General features: G+C 38.9%; 1 protein-coding gene across 4 annotated transcripts in view; it reads left to right on the top strand.

Annotated features, from left to right (window-relative positions):
- Nucleotides 1–24,107, top strand: part of NELL2 (neural EGFL like 2) — a 526,313-nt gene that overhangs the window by 261,886 nt on the left and 240,320 nt on the right. For all 4 annotated transcript variants that reach the window (XM_004447896.5, XM_058307852.2, XM_004447895.4 and 1 more), the window contains 2 exons: nucleotides 8,449–8,540; nucleotides 11,773–11,875. In XM_004447896.5, coding sequence (XP_004447953.2) covers nucleotides 8,449–8,540; nucleotides 11,773–11,875 — 195 coding nt within the window. The remainder of the gene's footprint in view (nucleotides 1–8,448; nucleotides 8,541–11,772; nucleotides 11,876–24,107) is intronic.

Below are 24,107 nucleotides of genomic sequence, written 5' to 3'. Positions count from 1 at the left end.
GTTATATTGTGTTCTCATTTTCTTTCAACTCAAGATATTTGCTGAATTCTGCTGCAATTTCTTCTTTGACCCACTGATTATTTAAGAGTGTGTTGTTTAATCCCATATATTTATGATTTTCTGATTCCTGTCACAGAACAGCTCCTGGGGCGGTTCATGCCGCCAGAGTAGAACAATCACCGGCCTCCACGGCTTGGCTGGTAATTTCCTGGAGAGGCTGGCGCAGGTCCCCACAGCTTCCTCCCTGCTGGAGATGGCACTGGGGCCTAAGCTAGAGCCACAGTCTGACCTGAATGTGAAGAAGCCGGTCCCCACCAGCACTGGGATATTCAGCCCGCTCCACCTCCCCTCATGCCAGGCGCAAAGTTAAGATGGCGGCTCCTGGCCTTTTTCTGCCTTGGACAGGCTCAAACTTCAGCTATTCTCAGGATTATACTGTAGCCCACTGAGTTTCTTCATCAATAGCTGAAATTGGTGCCCAACCATCTCTTCCTCCCCCGTTTTGGGGAAGTGGAGCTTTCAATTCCAGCTTTGGAACAGCTCCCGAGGTGGCTTGTGCCTCCAGTGGAGGATGGGCATCGGCCTCTGCGGCATGGAGCCTCTACTTATGAGTCTTCTTTGCAGATGGGCATCTCCTCCTTCCACTCCTTCAAGTATGTTGCAGGATGCTCTTCTGGCCTCCTGGAGCCCCCGAACAGGTGCTTCAGCTAGCTCAGAGAGCTCTGGGTGTTTGCTAACTGCCCTGTGCAGGAGCTGACTCTAGGAGCACCTTACTCCACCGCCATCTTGCTGGTTGTCCAATATGATACAATTTTTAAGACAGTAGTTTTTGTGTAATTGTTTGACCTCCAGAAGAAAACTTCCCTTCTTCTGTTCATTCTCCAGGACTCTTGATCTATTCTGTTTTTACATAGAATTTTCTTCCTAGCTCCTATGGTTTGTTTAAATTCTCTCTTTCACTAAGTGCCCTGTTTTCCTCATACCTTTTAGTTCTGCGATGCTCTAGTTATTCAGTAGTTTAGTTTAACCCACTTTTATTATTCTTTTTCCCTCAGTGAGAGTTTTCTGCCTCCTGTTTCTTCCCTGTTAAGGTATCCCATCCTGGGGAACCAGATAAGTTCAATTCAGAAAGTTGGGTCACTCCAGGAAAATCTGTTTTGCAATTACGGAGGCCAGCTGCAGGAACTGGCTTGAGTGAGTATAGCATTTGGCCACCTTTCTGCTATGGTTTCTCATTCTTTTTTCCCCCTTGGGCCCCTTTTTGTGTGCAGCACTCCTCAGTGGCTAGTGTTCTTTTGGGGTCTCTGTGGACTTGTTTCCCTATGCCTGAATATGCATGGGGTTCTAATTCACTGCTGGGAACTCCTCTTTTGTCTGTGACCCTGGTGGGAGAGACCCAGGCCACAGTCTCTGGAAAATGTCAAGCTGTACACAGGACTGAGTGAGGGGGAAAGAAGAGCTACGTTTACTTTTTTAAAGACTCAGTTTTACAGTATTTAAGCTAGGATCAAATATAAGGCTAGTGATGGAAAGGTAGCTAAATCAGAAGAATTTCAGAATGTATTTCAATAGATTGCAGTTTAAATGGGTAAAATTAAATTAGGGTCAAAAAAGTTCTGGATCTCTACTTCCATCAGTAGATTTGGCCTTTTTGCTGTTATCCTCTAAATATCCAATTCTTAATTCCTCATCATACAACTTTTCTAACCAAAAGGCTGATCTGGACAGGGTGTTTGAATTTTTGCTCTTGTTCTATTCTGGAAGTTATTTTTATCCTCTTTTGCCTCCTAACCCCTCACTACTGCTAGATTTATGGTATTTCAGGGCCTGTTCTCTTATTGTAAGAATAGCCTGCTGACCTGAATTGAGGCCCCCGAGGAGAAGCACTCTTTTGGTCCTTTAGAAGCCCAAGGATATTACATGTATAAAATGGGAAAAAAGGGTTGCACAACTTCTCTCATGGTCTCATTTCCTAAACTCTAATATTAGTTTTGCAAACAACTAAATTCCCAAACAATTAATGAGATTTAGTTAAAGCAAGTGACCATGTATAATTAATGACTTCGTAAATTTTTTAAACACTCCGAAATTTAATCATGTTAAACAGCATTGACTCACAAAAATTGGTTTTTACTAGGGGAAAGAGAAAGTTTTGTCATCACATTGTCCAAGCAGACTTTTTTTGTACATGCTAATTTGTATTATTCATATTAATAAGTTACTGCTATGATAATAGCCAACTACTTTTTCACTAAATGTTGGAAAAACGCACAATTTCAAATGCTGCAAATTGCTCAGATGGAAAGTGAGCTCACTTTACAGAAAGGACAAAATCTTTCCTTGAGACCCGATTCATAGAACCTTTACTACAGAGATACAAAAAACAAAGATAAGACAAAATATAAAGGGAAAAGGGAGACTGAGAGAGGTATAAGTTATTTGACTTCAGGTTTTTCATCAAACAGCAAGCTGAAAGAGAAATTTACCAAAATTTACCAAAAAAACTTAACAAACCTCCAAAGTTTATTTTTTTTATTTTTTAAATTTTTTAAAGATTTATTTATTTATTTAATTCCCCCCTCTCCCCCAGTTGTCTGTTCTCTGTGTCTATTTGCTGCGTCTTGTTTCTTTGTCTGCTTCTGTTGTCGTCAGTGGCATGGGATGTGTGGGCGGTGCCATTCCTGGGAAGGCTGCACTTTCTTTCGCGCTGGGCAGCTCTCCTTATGGGCGCACTCCTTGCGTGTGGGGCTCCCCTACGTGGGGGACACCCCTGCGTGGCAGGGCACTCCTTGCGCGCATCAGTACGGCGCATGGGCCAGCTCCACACGGGTCAAGGAGGCCCGGGGTTTGAACCGCGGACCTCCCATGTGGTAGATGGATGCCCTAACCACTGGGCCAAGTCCATTTCCAACCTCCAAAGTTTATTATGTAGTACTAGTATTGGATGCTGAATAATATCCAAAATACAGGGTCCCTGTTCTCATTTAGGAAAGGTAAACAAGAGCACAACTAACTAGAGAAGAGGCAAAATATGTTAAGTGCTGTACTAGAGATTTGAATATTGTTGAGGAGGGGGAGATTGATTTATATATTAGTGCTTAAGACTTTCATTACAACTATATTGTTAAGAATTGTCTCCAAGTGAGTACGGATTACAAAAAAAAAATTGTGGCTGGGTAAATACAATATGGGTGAGTTGAGATTCTTAAGAATATTGCAATCATTTCAGGCATTTTCATTTGACTCCACAGAATCTTAGCATGCCTAATGAATGCATTTATTGCACATTATTAACTAAAAGTTAAAATATAAATATACATAATTAAAATTAGTGAGATTTTATCATTCAATAGCTTTGATTTGTGTATCACTAATAAATAGCAATCAAGTTGATTCAGAATGAAATTCCTGCCTTTCTTTATACATGAGATTTTAAGAGCTTTTCCAAAAGAAATCAAGATTTCAAAGAATACCATATAAAAGCCATTATTATATAAAACTCCCTTTAACAAATAGCTTTATCAATTCAAGGATACTGACACCTGGTGTTTCAAAAAAGAATTTTAAAAAATCATAAATCCTATTTCTCAACTGCAGGAATTATATTCATTTTCTTTCTTGGTGTCTATAACTTTTAATTTTTAGTTGGGTCATTTTTCAGGGTGTTGATACCAACTGGGAAGTTTGAAATAGACTCATGCATTTTCAGTTCATTAATGAAAAGGAAAAGCTAAATATGTAATGAGTGAGGAAATGTTTCAAAGAGAAATATGATATGCCTTTTTTGCTTATATATTCTAAAATATTTTTAGATAGATTTGGAGAATCCTTTCTACAGAGGTTTGTAGAAGTTGATTTAGGTCTCATTAGAGTGATCTGCAGTTGCTATCTCTGCATTAACGACCAGTAAATCAGGATTTTAATGTACAGTTTAGGACTTTCAGACTTTTACTGTCTTCTTATCCATTTCTCAATCTGTGCTATAAATTACTTTTCACATTTTAACACCTGATGACTTTCAAATTTGCATCTGTATGGTTTCCTTTCTTTTATTTGCTGTTTGTTGAATTTACTTTGAAGAATGGGGAAAATGAAGTGAAAATAATTCTTTAATTTCTTTTGCATATTTTCTCATAATTAAGGTACTAGAAACTATGTAATTGATGATGTTTAACCTGGCCTGGAAAAACATACAGCAACTCTTCTGTCATCCCTTTGAATTTCTGCAAATTCTTCTTCTTAATGTCCTCACCTATCAGGAAACAGGTTGTGCATCTGACAGCTGTGGGTGACGCAATTCACACAGCCCATGATGTGAATGGTGTGCCCTTAGGCTCATGAGAACAGTAATGTGTACCTGAGTCCTGGTAAATATGCATTTGACATTGTTTACAGTTAGTAACTAAAGAGTAGCTGCAGTGTTCTGGCTTAATCTGCTTTCATGGAAGCCTCACTTCTTAGTCTGCAAAGTGGTAAGTATAAAAAAATGAATTAATTATTATGTATTTGCACAAACTCAGTCACTTAGATTGGGGTCTTTGAACATATGGCCTGATTGATATAATTCTTCTTTAAGTTGGTAAATAGCTTGGGGCATAGGAATCCAGAGTATATGTCACAAGCAACTTAATGATGTATATATAAATACTTAGAATCACGTAAACATACCCCAAACTAAAAAGAAATGAAGCCTCTGACTCAGGACATGTGAATGCAGTTGAATTAACAGAAGAAATCAGTTAGGCAAAAATGATTATTCCTTTATTGTTTTATTAAGGATTTTTTGTACTTAATTGGGGGAAAATAAGCTAGCAGATTCTTTTCAGTTAGGGAATTGCAGAGACCATCCTGTAGCCACAGCAATTATTGTTATCGCTAGGTTTTGCCTCAATGCCTGCTGAGGCTGGCCTTGGTTAAAGTCAGGGTATAAGCCTAATCTGCTTTCCCTCTTCTGTTTCAACCCTTGATTTTCCCAGGGCTCTGTTCCTTCATCTAGCCCTCTGTGTGCCTCGGGACCTCACTTGATACGCTGTCTAGATTTTTTTCTAAAAGCAGATCTCTATTTTAAGAACATTTCTCTGTTTTCCCTCTTCAGTATTTATTTGTTCTATGCCCTACTTTCCTGTGTTCTAAGCAACCTAGCCTTGTGAACTAGACCCTGAAATCTAGACCTTTTAATGGTCTAAGTTAATATGACAACCACCTCTGCTGGACTTTTCTTCTTGGGCACCACATGCTCCCAGTTCCATTCTGTCTCATTCTCTTCCCTGCTCTGTGTCCCAGGTGGCTGACTTCTGCAGACCACATCACTCTGGTCCTCTTGCCAGTGGGAGGCACTGGCAGGAAATTGGAGGGCAGGGAGAGAGAGAATTGGCTGTGTTTATTCCCTGCTCTTTCCTTGCACCAGGCTGCATCTCTGGCAGGAAATGATTACTGTTTTCATTCTGCATTCTGTCTGCCAGGTCTCAGGCTCACCGTGGGCTCCAGTAAAACCATTTCCTCCCCTAGCTTCTTAGCTCTAGGGTGATGATGACTTCTGACTGTTGCCAGAGTCTGGGTCCTTCACCTTTTTTTGCTCCCTTTCCCAGTTCACCACTCAGTCCCCTGTGTTCCCATATAACTTAATGAATTCCTCAATTACAGAACTTAAGTTTGGCTTTTATTTAGTTTTGTATATGTCTGATGCCTTACTAAACAGTGGGGACATGAATTATGTTTCATTCATTTTTGAAGCCTAGTACCTAGTTGAGCACCTGCCACATACTAGGAACTCAGTAAAGGTTTGTTAAATGTTTGGAAAGATTTATGTGACTATAATGCCTAACCACCGTCTGACCCTGGGAGCTTCCAGAGCCATTCTAACTGTACTTTCAGGTTTCCTCGAGGTGTTTTCAGGAAAGATTGTGGCTTTGCTGAGTTTCTTTTTTTTTTTTTCCCTAAAGAGTCTAGGTAAGGCACACCCTGTGAGCATTACTGAGTATTTGGAGTGAACCTCAGAATTATGGAGAATCACAGCAACTCATCAAAAAAGGAATGAAACAAAAATCGTTCACATTTGGCTCTTTTTAAGCCACATTGACCCTGTTTATTCTCGTTGCTTGAAAGGGAATGAAGCAAATGTGATCTCATTCATTTCTGAGCTTTTTTTCTCTCTGCCAAGCTCCATTTGGTGCCCTATTGTCCCACAAGTTGTCTATTTGAGTCTTTTGAATTAAGAGTTTGGAACAGAAGGTCCATCTGCTCTATGTGAATATTAAATTATCGTAAGATTTTCTGTAAGGAGAACTTGCCCTTGTGTGTGTGTGTGTTTTTTTTTTTACCATGTTTCCTTTCTCCTCTATTGCAAGAGAGATTTGGAGCATCAGTTTTTCTCTTCAGCATATTCTTTGACTTGAATAGGCTACAGTGATCAAGTCAAATAAAATAATAGGCTCAGAACCTTAGAGTGGCAGGTACTGAAAGGAGGAAGAAGGGATTCATTTATTAATTTATTCTCATTATCTGGTAAACTGTAATATTTATTAACTATAATTGAAACATGTAAAATGCCACATCTTGCTGTTTTGAGGTTACTGGATCTCATAAGGAAAAAATTGCACTGTAAAAATTACATGTTGGAGAGTTGTATTTTATAATCAATCAGGTTCATTTAAATAAATAAACATGCTATTTTAATTCATAATATGATAGTATGCACCTGACAAGTCTTAGTTTCATTTTTGTATTCATGAAAGGATAAGTTTCAGCCAGCTTTTAAACAATATAATTTATGCAAGTAAGTTGTATTCTTTTGCAGCAAGCTCCGAAAATGTAAAATCAATTTTCTGGTAGATATATATTATGTAGTGAAAATTGTTAATAAAAGCTGAGTAAGGAGATGCGTTGAAGAGTGACATTTAAAAATTGTGCATGCTTTCAATTATTTAAGTGTCCAGTTTCAAATAATAATTTATTTTGCAGTAATGGTGAAAGTTGGGTTACACTTTGGGTATGAATATTTGTACAATCATATATATGTACATATTTCAATAGTATTAATAGAAGTATGCCTTATTTATTTGTTACCCATTATTATTGGCAATTTGATACTTTTAAAGATAATGAGAACATAGAAATTCCAGAGGGAAAGATTTACTTCTAATCTATACAACAAAATTAAAAGGAAATGTATACATTCACTTTGTAAAATCTGTGTAGTTAAAATTTAAAAACTGGATTTAATTAAAAAGGGGAACAATAATCTGCCTGAATCTGTTTGGGTTCCTATAAGTTGATTATATCTCCTGGTTTTTGGAAGTAATTCGCTCAGAGTGGATCAAGGTGTATGGGACTCTAAAGCATGTTCAGTACTGGGTAATTTTTCAAAGAAAACCAATACAAAATTGTGAAAACAAAACTTAGTCCAGTGTCTTAGAAAGGGCCTAAGTCAGAAAAGGCACTAAAGTTAAGTTTCATTAGCTTCAGGATAAATCTGCCTCTGTTGAGATGAGTCAATATTAGCAATGTGACACATTCATAATAAAAAATAATAATTCAAGCATACAATTTCTGTGGACAGAAAGTTTGTGTGAATAGTAAATACTTTGCAATTTTCAGGAAAAAAAACATTTTATGCTCTGTATGCATTTTCAGTAAAATATGTTTTCCTCATTGAATCTGAAGTTATATTTTAAAATTTTATTTAATTGAGATAGAAGCAAGGTAGGCTCAGGTTAAGACCTTTCAACCAATATCCTAAGTAGGGCGCCTCAACCCGTGCTACTGACAAATAAAACAATGCTAAACCATGAGACATAACACTTAGTATGTATGCTGAAATTAGAGTAGTTTCGTTCTAATTTTATGTTGTAAAATCCTGTTGTAAAATGTTCTGTAATGGTATGTGTATTAGTCAGGGTTCTCTAGGGAAACAGAACAGAACAGGTAATATCTATAAGTAGTATGAAATTTTATAAAATTCTCTCATGTGACCATGGGGATGCACAAGTCCAGATTCTGCAGGCAAGCTGCAAACCAGGAGCTCTGACGAAGGTCCTTGATGAGTTCCCAGGAGACGCTGGGATGAACTTTTCTCATAATTGTATTACCCCTGATTTGCTGCTGCCCTAAGCACCTGCTTCATATGCCTGTTGAGAGCAGCATCCCAAGTGGGACCTCATCTAGTAGGCAGTTAACTGGCTTGCTATCAGCATTGCTTTTTCGGAGTCTAATTCTGACTTGCCATTGTCCCTTGTCCTTTTTGTGCCTTATTTTACTCTCTAAACTAATGTCCATGGCAGTAACCTGAGCCTACATGTACCTTATAGTCGATTGAATTGAGGTTTATAGTCATTCAAATGCCTTAAAAATGTCTGAGAACATGTGAAATATTATTACAGAATGATCTGAACACCTTTAAGCTATTTTTCCTAATAAAAAATAAATACATATGTGTTTTTTCTTCCAAAGCAATATGCCAATTTCAAGGAAGAACCTACTTTGAAGGAGAAAGAAATACGGTCTATTCCTCTTCTGGAGTATGTGTTCTCTATGAGTGCAAGGTAAGGTAATTCTTTATGAGCCTTTTACATTTTTTTTTCCCCATTATACCTACTTTTCTATAGAAACTTATCTATAAAACTCACCCTTGTAATCTCTTTTCACATTTTAAGGTGAATAGAACCTTCACACTGTTAATTTTTGCTTAAGTGTAAATACATCCCCATTAGTTTTTGCAAACATAAAAGTGTTTGAAAAATAATTTTTACAATAAATAAAAACATTCCTTTGTCAAATTAAAGTTGTATGAAGTTGTCATGTTTCCAAATTCAAAATAGCTTCTTGTCTGCTATTGTAAAGCCTGTTGTCACTCATGGCATTGACCCAGGTGAGAAATATCTCAGTCCATTTAAAATCAAAATAGAAAAATTACCTAAGGAAAAGAGCTGTTTAATGCAGATGAGACTGATACTGCTCTTAGTCTCTTTGAGAGGAGAATTTTAAATTACTTGAAGGGGAATTCCTCCTGAATTTACTTGCTCTGGTCCTTTAAAATATTTCTTTGAAGCAAATCTGATTTCCTTGACTTCTGATCTTTGGCCTTCTCATTCATAAACTAAATATATGTCATGACACTTTTCATATTTGCCTTTCATAAACTGTATTTCTTGACCATAAAACTGTATTTCAATCTGTGTTCTATCTGAAGGAAACTCTCTACATATACAGATTTTGCTTGAGGGTTCCATTTGCAACCAGTCCTTCCTTAATCTTCCTCTTTAAATGTCTCCCTTTCTTGGGTTTGGGGATAATTTATCATATCTCTGTTTTGTAGAAAATTAAGTTAGGTGATTTACTTTGCAGGTATCATCAATAAACTAAGCATTTATATGATTACTAAGAATTGGGAAAGGGGAATCCTAAGAATTTTGCCAAGATAAATAGAATCTGAGAGAAATCAGCTATAATCCTTATATATTTTAAGTTGGAAGTTCTTTGATACAACCAAGGAGGAGTGTAAAGAGGCAAGACTGTGGTTTGGTTTCTAGAGCATGAAAGGTCTGATTTATTCAAGTCCATTTCAAAGTATTCTAGCTGCTTCTTTTGATTTAAATAGGCTCTCCTATGATGTCAATTACCATCTTAAAGATAAGAGATCTGAGGCCTAGGAACATTAAAATGGATTGCTGAATCTGTAATTCAAGATGGATTTTTCTTTATCAGCATCCCTATACCAGTCCTGTTTGGAGTTTAGTAGCTCCCACTATTGATATTAGGAGTGGAAGTCTTAGAATGAGATGTGGTACTTCCAAAATGAGAAAAGAAAATAGAGAAGTTACTTCAAAGAAGGCAATGACTTTTGTCACTGGTTTCTAATGGTAAACTATAACTTTAACACATATCAGCTTTAAATTTAAAATTCTTGAGGGTATCTGAGCTTCACTACTTCTGTATATGTATATGGGGGGAAGTTGTAGTAATACAATATATCATATATATGACATATCTACATGGATGATATATATGTATGCCATATATATGCTATGCATACACATTTGAACATGCCCACATGTACAGTTTTCATTTAATCAGAGTGTGTTCTATAATGCTGATAATTATGATTTAGAAATTTATTGAGATAGTTGCCTGTTCAACATTAAAGTAGTTACAAAATTATTGATTTTGAATTAGTTTAGTTAGAAATCTATATATAGAAAACACTGCAAGTACTTGATAAATTTTTGGTAAATGAATGAATTTTTCCTTTTATTTACTTAAATGTAAGGCACTGTTTTCTGTCTCTCAGGTAGTGTTGTCTAATATAAATGAGTTATAAGACGTATGTAATTTTTATTGGGCTAAAATTTCTATATTTAACCCTATATATGTGAAATATGATCATTTCAACATATATGCAATAGAAATATTATTAAGTATTTTACATTCTTGTACTAACTTTTCAAAATCTTATGTGACTTTTATGCTTACAAGTGCTCAAGGACCACATGTAACTAGTGGTTATTGATTGGGCAGCAATGCTCTGTCAGCTTATCATAAGCTGTTTTATTCTTGAATGATGTCTTGACATTCAGAACGTCCATTGTTTCTTTTTCCTTCATTGTTTTTTTCCCCCATCGCTCCTGTATTGACACCTTTATATAACTGACAGCTCTCTCAGTCTTCTCAGGACTGTCAATTCTAGCCCCCCCCCCCTTTTTTTTTTTCCTTATTGTCAGTTTTGTGACCTTGAAAATGTGCCCTGGGAATCTGTCACTTCTACAGTAACACAGAAAACAATAATGTGGTTCTGAAAATAAGATTAACAGACCTAATATTACTGTCAAACCAAAAGACTAGCCCTTGTCTCCACTGTATACTTTCTCCTGCTGCTTTCTTCATAAGCTATTAGGATGTCTTTGAGAATATCCTTTACATAAATAAGTCAGGAAAAGTTTTATGCTGAAATGCATACTTATTCCATGAATGCAGTACTTATAGAAATTACATCTATAAAAACTAAACTATTGAGCAGATGTTAAATAGAAATCTTCAAGTTCCCAGACTTATTTAATTACTTATGTATTAGTAAGCATAATATCACAATGTTAATAACCCTTGTTCTTAAGAGATTGGTGATTTACAGTATTGAAGGCAAATGTTTGTTTCCAGGGGAAGCTACTACAATTATCAGAAAAGTATTTCATATTTTGATTTCTCCTTGAGAAGGATTTTATTTTAATAATCATTTTACATTTATTCATTCAATAAAATTTTTCGACTGCCAACTATGTGTCAGAAAATGTGCTGGATATTCACTCACAGGAGAGACAGGGATCCTGCCCTCATTTTCTTGAGTTTTGTGGATGATCCAGAATACTCTTAACTAGAACCAGCTATGAGAATCTTTAATAGTTTAGAAAACTTTGAAATGAGCATGTTTAAAAAGCTCAGTTTTTACTTACTGTTTTTTTTTCCCCCCAAAGGGAGCTATAGAGTCAATGTCTTTTTGCCACATTTGCCACCAGAATTTGAAAATAAGTGTAAAACTAATAGGTTTTTCCAGATTTATCATCTTAGGCATAATGTAGACAGGACTGCAATGGTATGGTACAGTGTACAGGGCTGCTTGTCCAGTTGTGACTGAAGATAATTTTAGAAATGAGCCTGTACGTGTGCAGAGGCTCTCTGAATTAAAATCTCACTCTCAGAGTGGAAGAGACTCTGCTGGACCTGGAAATGTCTCAGTAAGCCCTGGTTTAAAAGTTGAAGCATTTCTTTTCTGTTGCCCAACAGGACCAGACCATGAAGCTTGTTGAGAGTTCAGGCTGTCCAGTGTTGGATTGCCCAGATTCTCATCAGATTACCTTGTCTCACAGCTGCTGCAGAGTTTGTAAAGGTAAGATATTTTTAAAGTGAGCATCACGTATATGAGTCATTCCAGGAGGCTAGTACGACCAATGCTAAATGGGATTTCTATGAGCAAGTTATTCCCAAAACTGTTAGGAGTTCCCTAAATGTCTTCCTAATTTGTCACGCATTAGGTAGTCATGAAATATGTACTGATTTGAATGAAAACCCACATGTCCCCAGGCATTTCTGTCAGGTGTCGTGTACCTGCCTCAGGCTCTGGATCTGTACACTTCTTTGTGCACTTGTTCCGAGTCACCACAACAGTTCTGGAGAAAATTACACAGCAGTGCTGTTATTTTATCCACAGTCACTGCTGCTTGGCGACAGTATTTTTCTTTCGGTTTTGTTTCCTCTTCTTCTCTATGTCTTTGCGCAATTTCCACTGTGAGTACTTCAAAGCATTATCTTCTCAGTTCTACTCTCCTTCACTCTTAGGTTTCTAGTTTTCTCAGAAGATAGAGGCCATCAGACAGCATTGCTTGCTCTGTGGACTTCTATGACCAATAGGTGGAAGGTACTTAGGCTTTCAGTTCAATGTAAGAAAACCCTAAAATTAGAGCAAATCAGAAATGCAATAGGCCGCCTCAGGAGGCAGTGAGTCCCCATCACAAAAGGATCTTAAGCTTAGTGTTTTATTATAGATTCAAGTATTAAGCAAAAATATTGATTGTATTCAGGTTTTTCAGGCCTCTTCCAATTCTAAAACAATATGTGCCTGCCTGTGTTATATTGAAATTACATGTTTATAAATCCATCTTCTTCATTAAACTTTGCACCTGGAGGGCAGTGCTGGGTTTTCATATCCTTCTTTATATCCCTAATACCTAGTAGGACACTCGGATTGTAGTTCTTGCTCATTAAATGAACTGGTAGCACTTGCTTGATTGGTATTCTTTACTTCAAGTACAAAAAAAAGCTTAAATAGAAAAATGGAGAAAAAGAAACTTTATAAAACATATACCATTTTGTTTCCTTTAACCTAATCTTTTAAAAAAGTAGTCATAAGATCCCCTTTTCCTATTTTTATCAGGATTGTGTAGGATTGTTTTGTTTTGTCTTATTGTGTGTGTGTGTGTTTAGAGTTCTTTCTTCCTTTCATTCAGTTAAAGGCTCTTTGGGAATTACAAAGTGGTTTAAGACTTGGTCTGCCCTTCAAGGAGTTTTCAGGGTAATTCTTAGGAATTAAGGAGCACTTATATCTACAAATAACTAGTCAAATAGACATGTCATAAAGTGTTTTCCCCCTCATGGTGCCTGAGCCAATGCTTGCACAGAGCACATGTGGAATTTTATGAATCAAGACTGCGCATTTTAGTCATTTGATTTGGGAGCTGGACCCCTCGTCTACAGCTTCAGTAGAGTGTCTTCGGCAGCCAAAGATAAGCTGTATCTGTACTTCTTAGACTTAAAGGTGCGTATAATAAACTAGGGGTCTTATTAAAATGTAGATCCTGATTCTGCAGGTCTGGGGTGGGGCCAAAGAATCTGCATTTCTAACAAGCTCCCAGGTACTGTTGAGGCTGTTGGTCAGTGGGAGCACAGTTTGAGTAATGCTGTGGGGTGAATTGTGTTCCCCTAAAGGTTCAAGTCTTAACCCCTGGTTCCAGGAATGTGACCTCATTTGGAAATCGGGCTTTTGAGGGTGTGATTAGTTGAGATGAGACCAAAGGTGATTAGGGTGGGCTCTTAGCCAATATAACTGGTGGCTTTGTAAGAAGAAGGAAATTTGGACCCAGGATCAGCAGACATGAAAGAGAATGCCATGTGAAAATAGAGGCAGAGATTGAGTGCTGCAGCTGCAAGCCAAAGAACACTCAGGGTTGCCACAAACCACTAGAGCTGGGAAGTGGCAGGGAAGGATGGTCCCCCACCTACTTCAGAAGGAGCATGGCCCTGCTGACACCTTGATTCCAAACTTCCAGCCTCCAGATCTGTGAGACATTAAGTTTCTATGGTTTTAAGCCACCTCTTTATGGTATATTTTCATGTGGCATCCCTCAAAACCTAAGATGAGTAGTTATCTGTCACTGCATAACAAACTGTTCCAAAATTCAGTGGCTTGAAACAACAACCATTTGATTCCTTATCACAATATCGTGGGTAGGAATTCAGACGGGGCTTGTCCAGGCAACTCTTCTGCTCCATGCGGTGTTGAATGCGGTCCCTCGGGGGTACGCAGGCGGTAGCAGGGATGGCCTGGAAGGTTCAGGATGGCCTCACACACAGCTGGCCCCCTGGGGGGATGGCTGGAAGCGTGGGCCCAGCTGGGGCTTCCTCCCTCTGATGTGCTCTCAGGAGCAGTCCTCAAGCGCTGTCCAACAGGAGAGTCAGACCTTGAAGTATGGCGCAGGGATCTTACAGGCACCACTTCTGACACATTCCATTTGGTCCAAGCCGTCATAGGCCAGCCCAGGTACAAGGGGAGGGGAAGTAGACCCACCATGCACGGGAGGTGTGTTAAAGTCCAATACTGGTGTCCGGGGCTACTTAGAGAATAGAGGCTAATAGCTCAGACTCAGGCAAATCCAAATCAGACCTGATCGGACCTGATCTGGGTGAGAAGCTGGGATAGGGCCTTGCTAGCGTTACGTTAAGCCCTGACCACATCCATTTCTCTTTAAAAGCCCCTGATATATTACAAAAAAGCAAATTAAGAAATGGGAAATCTGGTCACAGAAATTGTGGAACACTTCAGGTCTGTCTGGACGCCAAGGACTCGTCCTTCTCAGAAGGCTGAAGGCAGAGGCCTTGGCACGTCCCACTGCCTCAGAACTCTCAGGCCCGTGGGCCAACTGTGAGACAGAGCAGAGGTAGCTTGGCCAAAACAGTAATATGATAGGGGTGTGATTGTGACCCGCTTGTTTCTCTGACAAATTTTTTCTCTTCCCTTCACAAATAAAAACGAACTGCTGTCCCAGTGAGGTTGTGATCAGGTGGCATTTGTAGGGCCCAGCTGGTTTCCTTAGGGTCAAGCTGCAGTCTTTCAAAAATAAGGGTCAAGGGTTTTTTTTTGTTTTTGTTTTTGTTTTGTTTTTAATTTATTGAAGTATATCTCTCATACATAAACATAGATAAACAATAAGTGAACAGTAATAGTTGTGAACTTACAAAACAAACATATAAAACATCATACAGGACTCTCACACCTCACTCTACCACAAATATCTTGCATTGTTAAACCTTTTTAACTAATGACTAAAGAGCATTGTCGAAATATTACTACTAAGCAAAGTACTTTTCCCCAACCACCTGTATTATTATTATTATCTTTATATCATTTATATATGAACATACATAAACAATAAGTGTATAGTAAAAGTTGTAAACTTACAAACCAACATGCATAACATCATACAGGGGTCCCATTCATCGATCCTCCACCAACACCTCTCATTGTTGTGAGATGTTTTGTTACAAATTATGATTTTCAAAATCTTACTACTAATTATAGTCCTTATCTGATATTGGTGTATTTTCCCCCAACTCACCCTATTATGATTTTTTAAATATATTTTTTATGACAGAAGTTGTAAACTTATAAAACAATCATGCACATGTGCAGAATTCTCAAGCAACACTCCTCTATCAACACACCACACTGGTGGAACATTTTTTACAAATAATATAATATCATCTGATTGTTACCATGTCCATAGAGTACATTTGGCACACATTTTCCATACTGCCCCATTATCAACACAGTACATCTTTGGCATGGATGCAAGAATATTATATTATTACTGCTAACCACAGGCCATAGGTCACTCCAGTGGTATCTTTCCCATGCTTCTCCACATTCCTACCACCCTGCAATAGTGATGTACATTTTCTCTATCTCACAAAGGACACTCTTGCATCTGTAACATCAGCCACAGTTCTCATCCAACTCTTGGTTTACTGTGCTATTCTGTTCCAAGAATATTCTCTAGCATTTTGTTAATTGGCTTTTATATACCTAGACTACCATTTTTAGCCACATGCCCATTTATAAACTAGCTGTTACTTTGTGTTAGCAACCACTCTATATATTTCCAAACTTTTACAGTAAAGCTAATTAAAACTGCCATGTACATTAAACATCAGTAATCCATCTTAGTCCTCCTCTTACCACCTTTATGAATCCACCACCTTCCACCAGGTTTTGAAGCTATTTTCCTAAAAATTCTTCTATAAACCTTATGGTTCTTGCTTTTGTTTTTGGGTTTTTGATCCATTTTGAGTTAATTTTTGGATAAGATGTGAGATAGGGGTCCTCTTCCTTGTTTCGGCTATGGATATCCAGTTCTTTCAGCACCATTTGTTGAATGGACTGCCCTGCCTGAGATGTGTGAGTTTGACAGGCTAGTCAAAAATCACTTGACCACACCTGTGAGGGTCTGTTTCTGTGCCATCAGTTTGGTTCCATTGGTCTATGTGCCTGTCTTTATGCCAGTACCATGCTGTTTTTACCACTATAGCTAGGTAATATAATTTAAAGTCTAGAGAGGAGAGTTATTTTTCCTTTTTAAGAGGTTTCTGGCTATTCAGGACCACTTAACCCTTCTAAATAAATTTAATAATTGTGTTTTCAATAAAAAAAATACTGGTGGACTTTTTATTGGGATTGCATTGAATCTGTATATCAATTTGAATGGAACTGACATCTCAATGATATGTAGTGTTCCAATCTCTGAGCATGAAATGTTCTTCCAGTTATTTAGGCCTTTTTTGATTTCTTTTAACATTGAGTTGCAGTTTTCTGAATACAAGTGCTTTATATTGTAGGATAAGTTTAGTCCTATTTGAGTTTTATCTGTCATATTTTATTTTCACCACTATTTTGACACTTTTAGTTACTTTCATTGATAAAACCTTCATTTCTAGACTCTTGTCCAGGCCTCTCTCTCCTTTCTTTTCTTTTCAGGATCTAGCACGTCCTATAGTATTTCCTGAAAATCTGTTCTCTTGGTTAGAAATTCTCTCAGTTTCTGTTTATCCATGAATATTCTAAACTCACCCTCATTTTTGAAAGACAGTCTTGCCGGACGTAAGATTCTTGGCTGGAAGTTTTTCTCTTGTGTCTTAAATATAACAGACTGCTGTCTTCTTGCCTCCGTGGTTTCTGGTGAGAAATCAGCACTTAATCTTATTGGATATCCCTTATATATTATGCATTGGTTTTCTCTTGCTGCTCTCAGAATTCTTGTCTTTGGCATTTGATGTTCTGATGAGTATGTGCCTCAGAGTTGGTCTATTTGGATTTTTTCGGATGGGAATACATTGTGCTTCTTGGACATGGATATCTATTTCCTTCAATAGGGTTGGAAATTTTCTACCATTATTTCTTTAAATATTCCTTCTGCCCCTTTTTCTTTCTCTTCTTCTGGGACACCCATGATATGTATGTTTACATGTCTTTTGCTGTCATTTAGTTTCCTGAGACCTTGTTCAATTTTTCTATTCTTTTCTTCATCTCTTCTTTTGTATATTCCCTTTCAGAGGCCATGTTTTCAAGCTCACCAACCCTTTTTTCTGCCTCTTCAATTCTGCTATTATATGATTCCAATATTTTTTAAAATTTCATTTATTGCATCTTTCTTTCCCATAAGATCTATTTTTCTATGTATGCTTTCAGATTCTTTTTTGTGCTCATCCAATGTCTTCTTAATATCCAAAATTTCTTTAGCCATATCATTGTATTTATTAAGGAGATTTGTTTGAACATCTATAATTAGTTGTCTCAACTTCTTTATGTCATCTGCAAGCTTATCTCGTTCCTTTAACTGAGCCATAGCTTCTTATTTCTTGGTGTGGATTGTAATTTTTTGTTGGTGTCTTGGCACCTGGGTTACTGGAGTATTTATTCTGGGTGCAGTTTTTCTCTTTAGTTCAGGGCTTCCTGCCCTTTCTCCCTTGCTGGTTGTACAGTAGGAACCAAGGATGTAGTTTGTGCTATAAACTGTGGAGGCTCAAGCTGCCCTCATTGCCCCAGGGACTGATGAAGCTTCTCTCAACTTTCTCCTTTGCCAGGGTAAGGGACAGAGTCAGACCTGTGTGAAATAAGCCAGGTCATGCAGGACTAGACTGTAGTTGCTCAGGGAGATTAATTATGCTTCATGCCTCTTTCTCCTCTGCCTGGGTGGGGATGGTGCTGCAGGTGTGGCAGCAAGCTATGCAGTGTGGGTCCAAGATGACTGAGGTTGTCCCAGTAGACTTCTGAATATTCTGTCTCTGCCAGCCAAATGTACCTGCAGTTACCTGGCTAGGCTGGTGAAGTGCCCACCAGCCTCCTCCCTGCCAGAGTCAGGGCTAATGCCTAGGCTGGGGCTGCAGGCCCATGTGGGTGAAGGAAACTGGTTCCTACTATGAGTGTGATTTTGTTACCCTGGCTTCCCCTCAGGCTGAGGGCGGAGTCAAAATGGCAGCCAATGACCTCGTTCCGACCTGGACATATTCAAAGTTTAGCTTTTCTTAGGGTTATACTATAGCCAGTCAAATTCACCAATCAGTTCCTAAAATCAGTGAACAACCATCTTTTCCTCCCCTGTTTTTGGGAAATGGAGCTTCAAATCCCAGCCACAGAATAGTTCCTGGGGCAGCTTGTGCTCCCAAGTAGGACAATCACTGGCCTCTGCGGCCTGGCCAGTAATTTCCTGGAGAGGCTGGCGCAGGTCCCTGTAGCTTCCTCCCTGCTGGAGGTGGCACTGGGGCCTAAGCTAGAGCTGCAATCTGACCTGGATGGAAAGAAGCTGGTCTCCACCAGCACTGGGGTTTTCAGCCCGCCCCGCTTCTCCTTGTACCAGGCACGGAGTTAAGATGGAGGTTCCAGCCTCTCTCTGACTTAGACAGGCTCAAGCTTCAGCTGTTCTCAGGATTATACTTTAGCCCACCAAATTTACTCATCAATAGCTGAAGTTGGTGCCCAACCGTCTCTTCCTCTCTGTTTTGGGAAAGTGGAGGTTTCAATTCCAGGTGTGGAATAGCTCCCGAGGCCGCTGTGCCTGCAGTGGAGGATGGGCATCTGCCCCCTTGGCATGGAGCACTCTACTTACAAGTCTTCTCTGCAGATGAGCATCTCCTCCTTCCACTCCTTCAAGGATGTTGCAGGATGCTCTTCTGGGTTCTTGGAGCCCCCAAATAGGTGCTTCAGCTAGCTCCAGAGAGCTCTGGGTGTTGACTAACTGCCCTGTAGCAGGAGCTGACTCTAGGAGCTCCTTACACCACTGCCATCTTGCTGGTTGTCCTAAGGATCAAGTGTTAAATATTCTTTACTCCTTTTTTCCCCTTAGAATTAAAATGGCAGGATTTTCCTTTTTTCCCCCCACTTGCTACCCTTTTGTGGCCCTAAAAAAGAGTTCTAAGACTAACTTAAGCTGCTCCTTGACCTTGTTAGATTGTTAGATTTTGTGTCAAAGAAATGACTGCCCCAGTGTCTTGTCTTCACTTGGTCATTGGCAGAGCAGAGAGTTGCATTGAGCAGTCCCAGCTTCTTTTCACTGATGGATTCTCTCTTCTGATCTCCAGGTCCTGAAAGAAGCCAGGGAAGAGTCCCCATGTTATGTGTGAACTTAGCACCCATGATTGTTGGAGTGTGGATGGGTGTATGCAAGGGTGTGTGTGTGTGTGTGGCAGGTTCTGAAGAGTTGGGGACTGTCTGTATAGTCCCTAGTGTTACTGAAATGAGCTCACTCCTAAGTGTGACTTTAAAAAAAAAATTAATGTATTGAAATATATCACCCACACACAAACATACATAAACAATAAGTGTATAGTAATAGTTGTGAACTTACAAAACAAACATATATAACATCATACAGGACTCTCATAACTCACCCTACCACCAACACCTTACATTGTTGTTAAACCTTTTTAACTAATGATTAAAGAGCATTGTCAAAATATTACTACTAACCAAAGTATTTTCCCCCAACGCTCCCTATTATTATTATCTTTATGTCATTTGTATGTGAACATACATAAACAATTAAGTGTATAGTAAACGTTCTGAACTTATAAAGCAAATATGCATAACATCATATAGGGGTCCCATACATTAACCCTCCACCAATACCTTGCATTGTTGTGAGATGTTTGTTACAAATTATGAAAGAATATTGTCAAAATCTTATTACTAATTATAGTCCTTATCTGATATTTGGTGTATTTTCCCCCAACTCACCCTATTATTATTTTTTAAATATATTTTTTATGACAGAAGTTCAAAATTCCCAAGCAACACCCCTCTATCAAAACACCATGCTGTCGTGGAACATTTGCTACAGATAAGATAATATCATCTGATTATTAGTGTGTTCATGGTGTACACTTGGCTCACATTTTCCATTATCAACACAGTACATCTTTGGCATAGATACAAGAATATTATATAATTCCTGCTAACCACAGTCCATAGATCATTCCAATTGTATTTTTCCCATGTTTTCCCAACACCCTGCAGTAGGGATATACATTTGCTCTAGCTCACAAAGGACACTCTTGGATCTGTACCATCAACCACAACTCTCATCCACCTCTCGGTTTAATGTGCTATTCAGTTCCCAGATTATCCTCTAACATTCTGTCAATTGGCATTTACATCCCTAGACTACCATTTTCAGCCGCATCTCCTTTATAAACTAGCTATTGCTCACTATTTGTTACCATCCATTCTATACATATCCACACTTTTACAGTAAAGCTCATTAAAACTGCCACATACATTAAACATCAGTAGTCCACTCAGTCCTTCTCTTATCTCCTTTAAGAATCCACCATCTACCACCAGGTCTTTAAGATATTTTCCTACAATTTCTTCTGGAAGTTTTATGGTTCTTGCTTTTATTTTTAGTTTTTTTATCCATTTTGAGTTAATTTTTGGATAAGGTGTGAGATAGGGGTCCTCTTTCCTTGTTTCGGCTATGGATATACAGTTCTTTCAACACCATTTGTTGAATGGACTGTTCTGCCTGAGCTGTGTGGGTATGACAGGCTAGTCAAAAATCACTTGACCACACCTGTGAGGGTCTGTTTCTGAGCCATCAGTTTGGTTCCATTGGTCTATGTATCTGTCTTTATGACAGTACCATGCTGTTTTTATGACTATAGCTTGGTAGTATAATTTAAAGTCTAGAGATGAGGGTTCACTTTTCCTTTTAAGATGTTTCTGGCTATTCAGAACCCCTTATCCTTCCAAATAAATTTAATAATTGTGTTTTCAAGTTTTAAAAAAATGCTGGTGGAATTTTTATCAGGGTTGCATTGAATCTGTATATAAATTTGAGTAAAATTGACATCCTAGTCATATTTAGTCTTCTAATCCATGAGCATGGACTGTTCTTCCAGTCATTTAGGACTTTTTGATTTTTGTTAACATTGGGTTGCAGTTTTCTGAATACAAGTACTTGTAGGTTAAGTTTAGTTCTATTGGAGTTTTATCTGCCATATTTTATTTTCACCACTCTTTTGACACTTTTAGTTACTTTTATTGATAAAACCTTCATTTCTAGACTCTCTTCCAGGCCTCTCTCTTCTTTCTTTACTTTTCAGGATCTAGCACACCCTTTAGTATTTCCTGAAAATCTGTTCTCTTGGTTAGAAATTCTCTGTTCCTATTTTTCTGTGAGTATTCTGATCTTGCCCTCATTTTTGAAAGACAGTCTTGCTGGATATAAAATTAATGACTGGAAGTTTTTCTCTCATAGTATCTTAAATATATCAGACCTCTGTCTTCTTGCCTCCATGGTTTCTGGTGAGAAATCAGCACCTAATCTTATTGGATATCCCTTATATGTTATGCATTGGTTTTCTCTTGCTGCTCTCAGAATTCTTGTCTTTGGCATTTGATGTTCTGATGAGTATGTGCCTCAGAGTTGGTCTATTTGGATTTTTTCGGATGGGAATACATTGTACTTCTTGGACATGGATATCTATTTCCTTCAATAGGGTTGGAAATTTTCTACCATTATTTCTTTAAATATTCCTTCTGCCCCTTTTCCCTTCTCTTCTCCTTCTGGGACACCCATGACATGTATATTTACATGTCTTTTGCTGTCATTTAGTTTCCTGAAACTTTGTTCAGTTTTTTCCATTCTTTTCTTCATCTATTCTCTGATATGTTCCCTTTCAGAGACCATTTGTTCAAACTCATCAATTCTTTCCTCTGCCTCCTTAAATCTGCTATTATATAATGCCAATGTTTTTAAAATTTCATTCATTGAGCCTTTCATTCCTGTAAGATCCGCTATTTTTCTGTGTATGCTTTCAGATTCTTCTTTGTGCTCATCCAATGTCTTAATATCCTTAATCTCTTTAGCCATCTCATTGAATTTATTAAGGAGATTTGTTTGAACATCTATAATTAGTTGTCTCAGCTCCTTTATGTCATCAGCAGGCTTATCTTTTTCCTTTAACTGGGGCATATATCCTGTTTCTTGGTGTGGATTGTAATTTTTGGTTGGTGTCTTGCCACCTGGCTTACTAGAGTATTTATTCTGGGTGCAGTTTTCTCTTTAGTTTAGGGCTTCCTGCCCTTTCTCCCTTGCTGGTTGTGCAGTCTGAGCCAAGTATGTAATTGGTGCTATAAACTGTTGAGGCTGAAGCAGCCCTCATTGTTCCAGGGACAGATGAAGTTTCTCCCAACTTTCTCCTTTCCCAGAGCTAGGGACACAGAGTAAGAGTTGTGCGGAATAATCCAAGTCATGCAGGCCCAGACTGTAGTTGCCCAGAGAGGCTGATGAAGCTTCATGCCCCTTTTTCTCCTGCCTGGGGCATGGATGGAGCTACAGGTGTGGGCAGCAATCTATGTAGTGCAGGTCCAAGATGACCACAGTTGCCCCAGTAGACTTCCGATTATTCAGTTTGTGCCAGCCAGGGTACTTTCGGTTACCTGGATAGACTGGTGCAGAGCTAGCCAGCCTCCTCCCTGCCAGAGGTGGACCTGAAGCCTAGGCTAGGACTGCAGGCTGATCTGAGTGAAAGAAACTGGCTCCTACTGTCATTGTGATATTTGGTCAGGCCGGCTTCCCCTCAGGCTGGCGTGGATTCAAAATGGAGCTACCAGCCTCTTTCCAACTTGGACAAATTCACACCCCAGCTTTTCTAGGGTTATTCCTTAGCCATCCGAGTCTACCATTCAGTAGCTGCAATTGGCAGCCAGCCGTCTCCTGCTCCCCTGTTTTTGGGAATTGGAGGTTCCAATTCCAGTCACAGAACAGCTCCTGGGGTGGCTCGTGCCGCCAGAGTAGGACAATCACCAGCCTCTGCTGCTTGGTCGGCAGTTTCCCAGAGAGGCTGGCACAGGTCCCCACAGCTTCCTCCCTGCTGGAGGTGGCACTGGGGCTTAGGCTAGACCTGCAATATGATATGGATGGAAAGAAGCTGGTCTCCGCCAGCACTGGGATCCTCAGTCTGCCCTGCTTCCCCTCGTGCCAAGCATGGAGTGAAGATGGTGGCTCTCAGCCTCTTTCTGACTTGGACAGGCTCAAACTTTAGCTGTTCTCAGGATTATACTTTAGCCCTCTGAATTTTACTCATCAGTACCTGAAGGTGGTGCCCAACTGTCTCTTCCTCCCCTGTTTTGGGGAAGTGGAGCTTTCAATTCCAGCTGTGGAATAGCTCCTGAGGTGGCTTGTGCCTGTAGTGGCAGATGGGCACCTGCCTCCAGGGCATGGAGGGCTGTACTTACGAGTTTTCTCTGCAGATGGGCAGCCTCCTCCTTCCACTCCTTCAAGGATGTTGCAGGGTGCCCTTCTGGCCTCCTGAAGCCCCCAAACAGGTGCTTCAGCAGCTCAGATAGCTCTGGGTGTTTGCCAACTGCCCTATAGCAGGAACTGACTCTAGGAGCTCCTTACTCTGCCGCCATCTTGCTGTAATCTCCTAACTGCGACATTTTAATCAAACGTGAGTAAATATGTAAAGATTAGTAGAAAAAATTTGTTTTATATTTAAATTGTTGCCATGGTTAAAACTTAGTGTATTTATGCAGCACACTAAAAAATACAACTGTGATCAATAACCCCTCTAACTGAGATTCTGATATAATTGATGTGAGATGGGGCCTTGTTATCACTATTTTAAAAAGTAAGCTCCTGTATGGGAATCCCATATATTTTTGATGAAATCTTTATGTAATCTAAAGCTTCTTTAAAAATTATATATATATATATAAAAAGAGGTAAGCTCCTTCATGAATTCTTTTACATGGCCTGGATTGAGAACCATTAGCCTAGATAATATTCATA

Source organism: Dasypus novemcinctus, chromosome 12 (genome assembly GCF_030445035.2).
Source record: "Dasypus novemcinctus isolate mDasNov1 chromosome 12, mDasNov1.1.hap2, whole genome shotgun sequence".
Classification (NCBI taxonomy): domain Eukaryota; kingdom Metazoa; phylum Chordata; class Mammalia; order Cingulata; family Dasypodidae; genus Dasypus; species Dasypus novemcinctus.
This window is presented reverse-complemented; position numbering and strand designations above follow the sequence as displayed.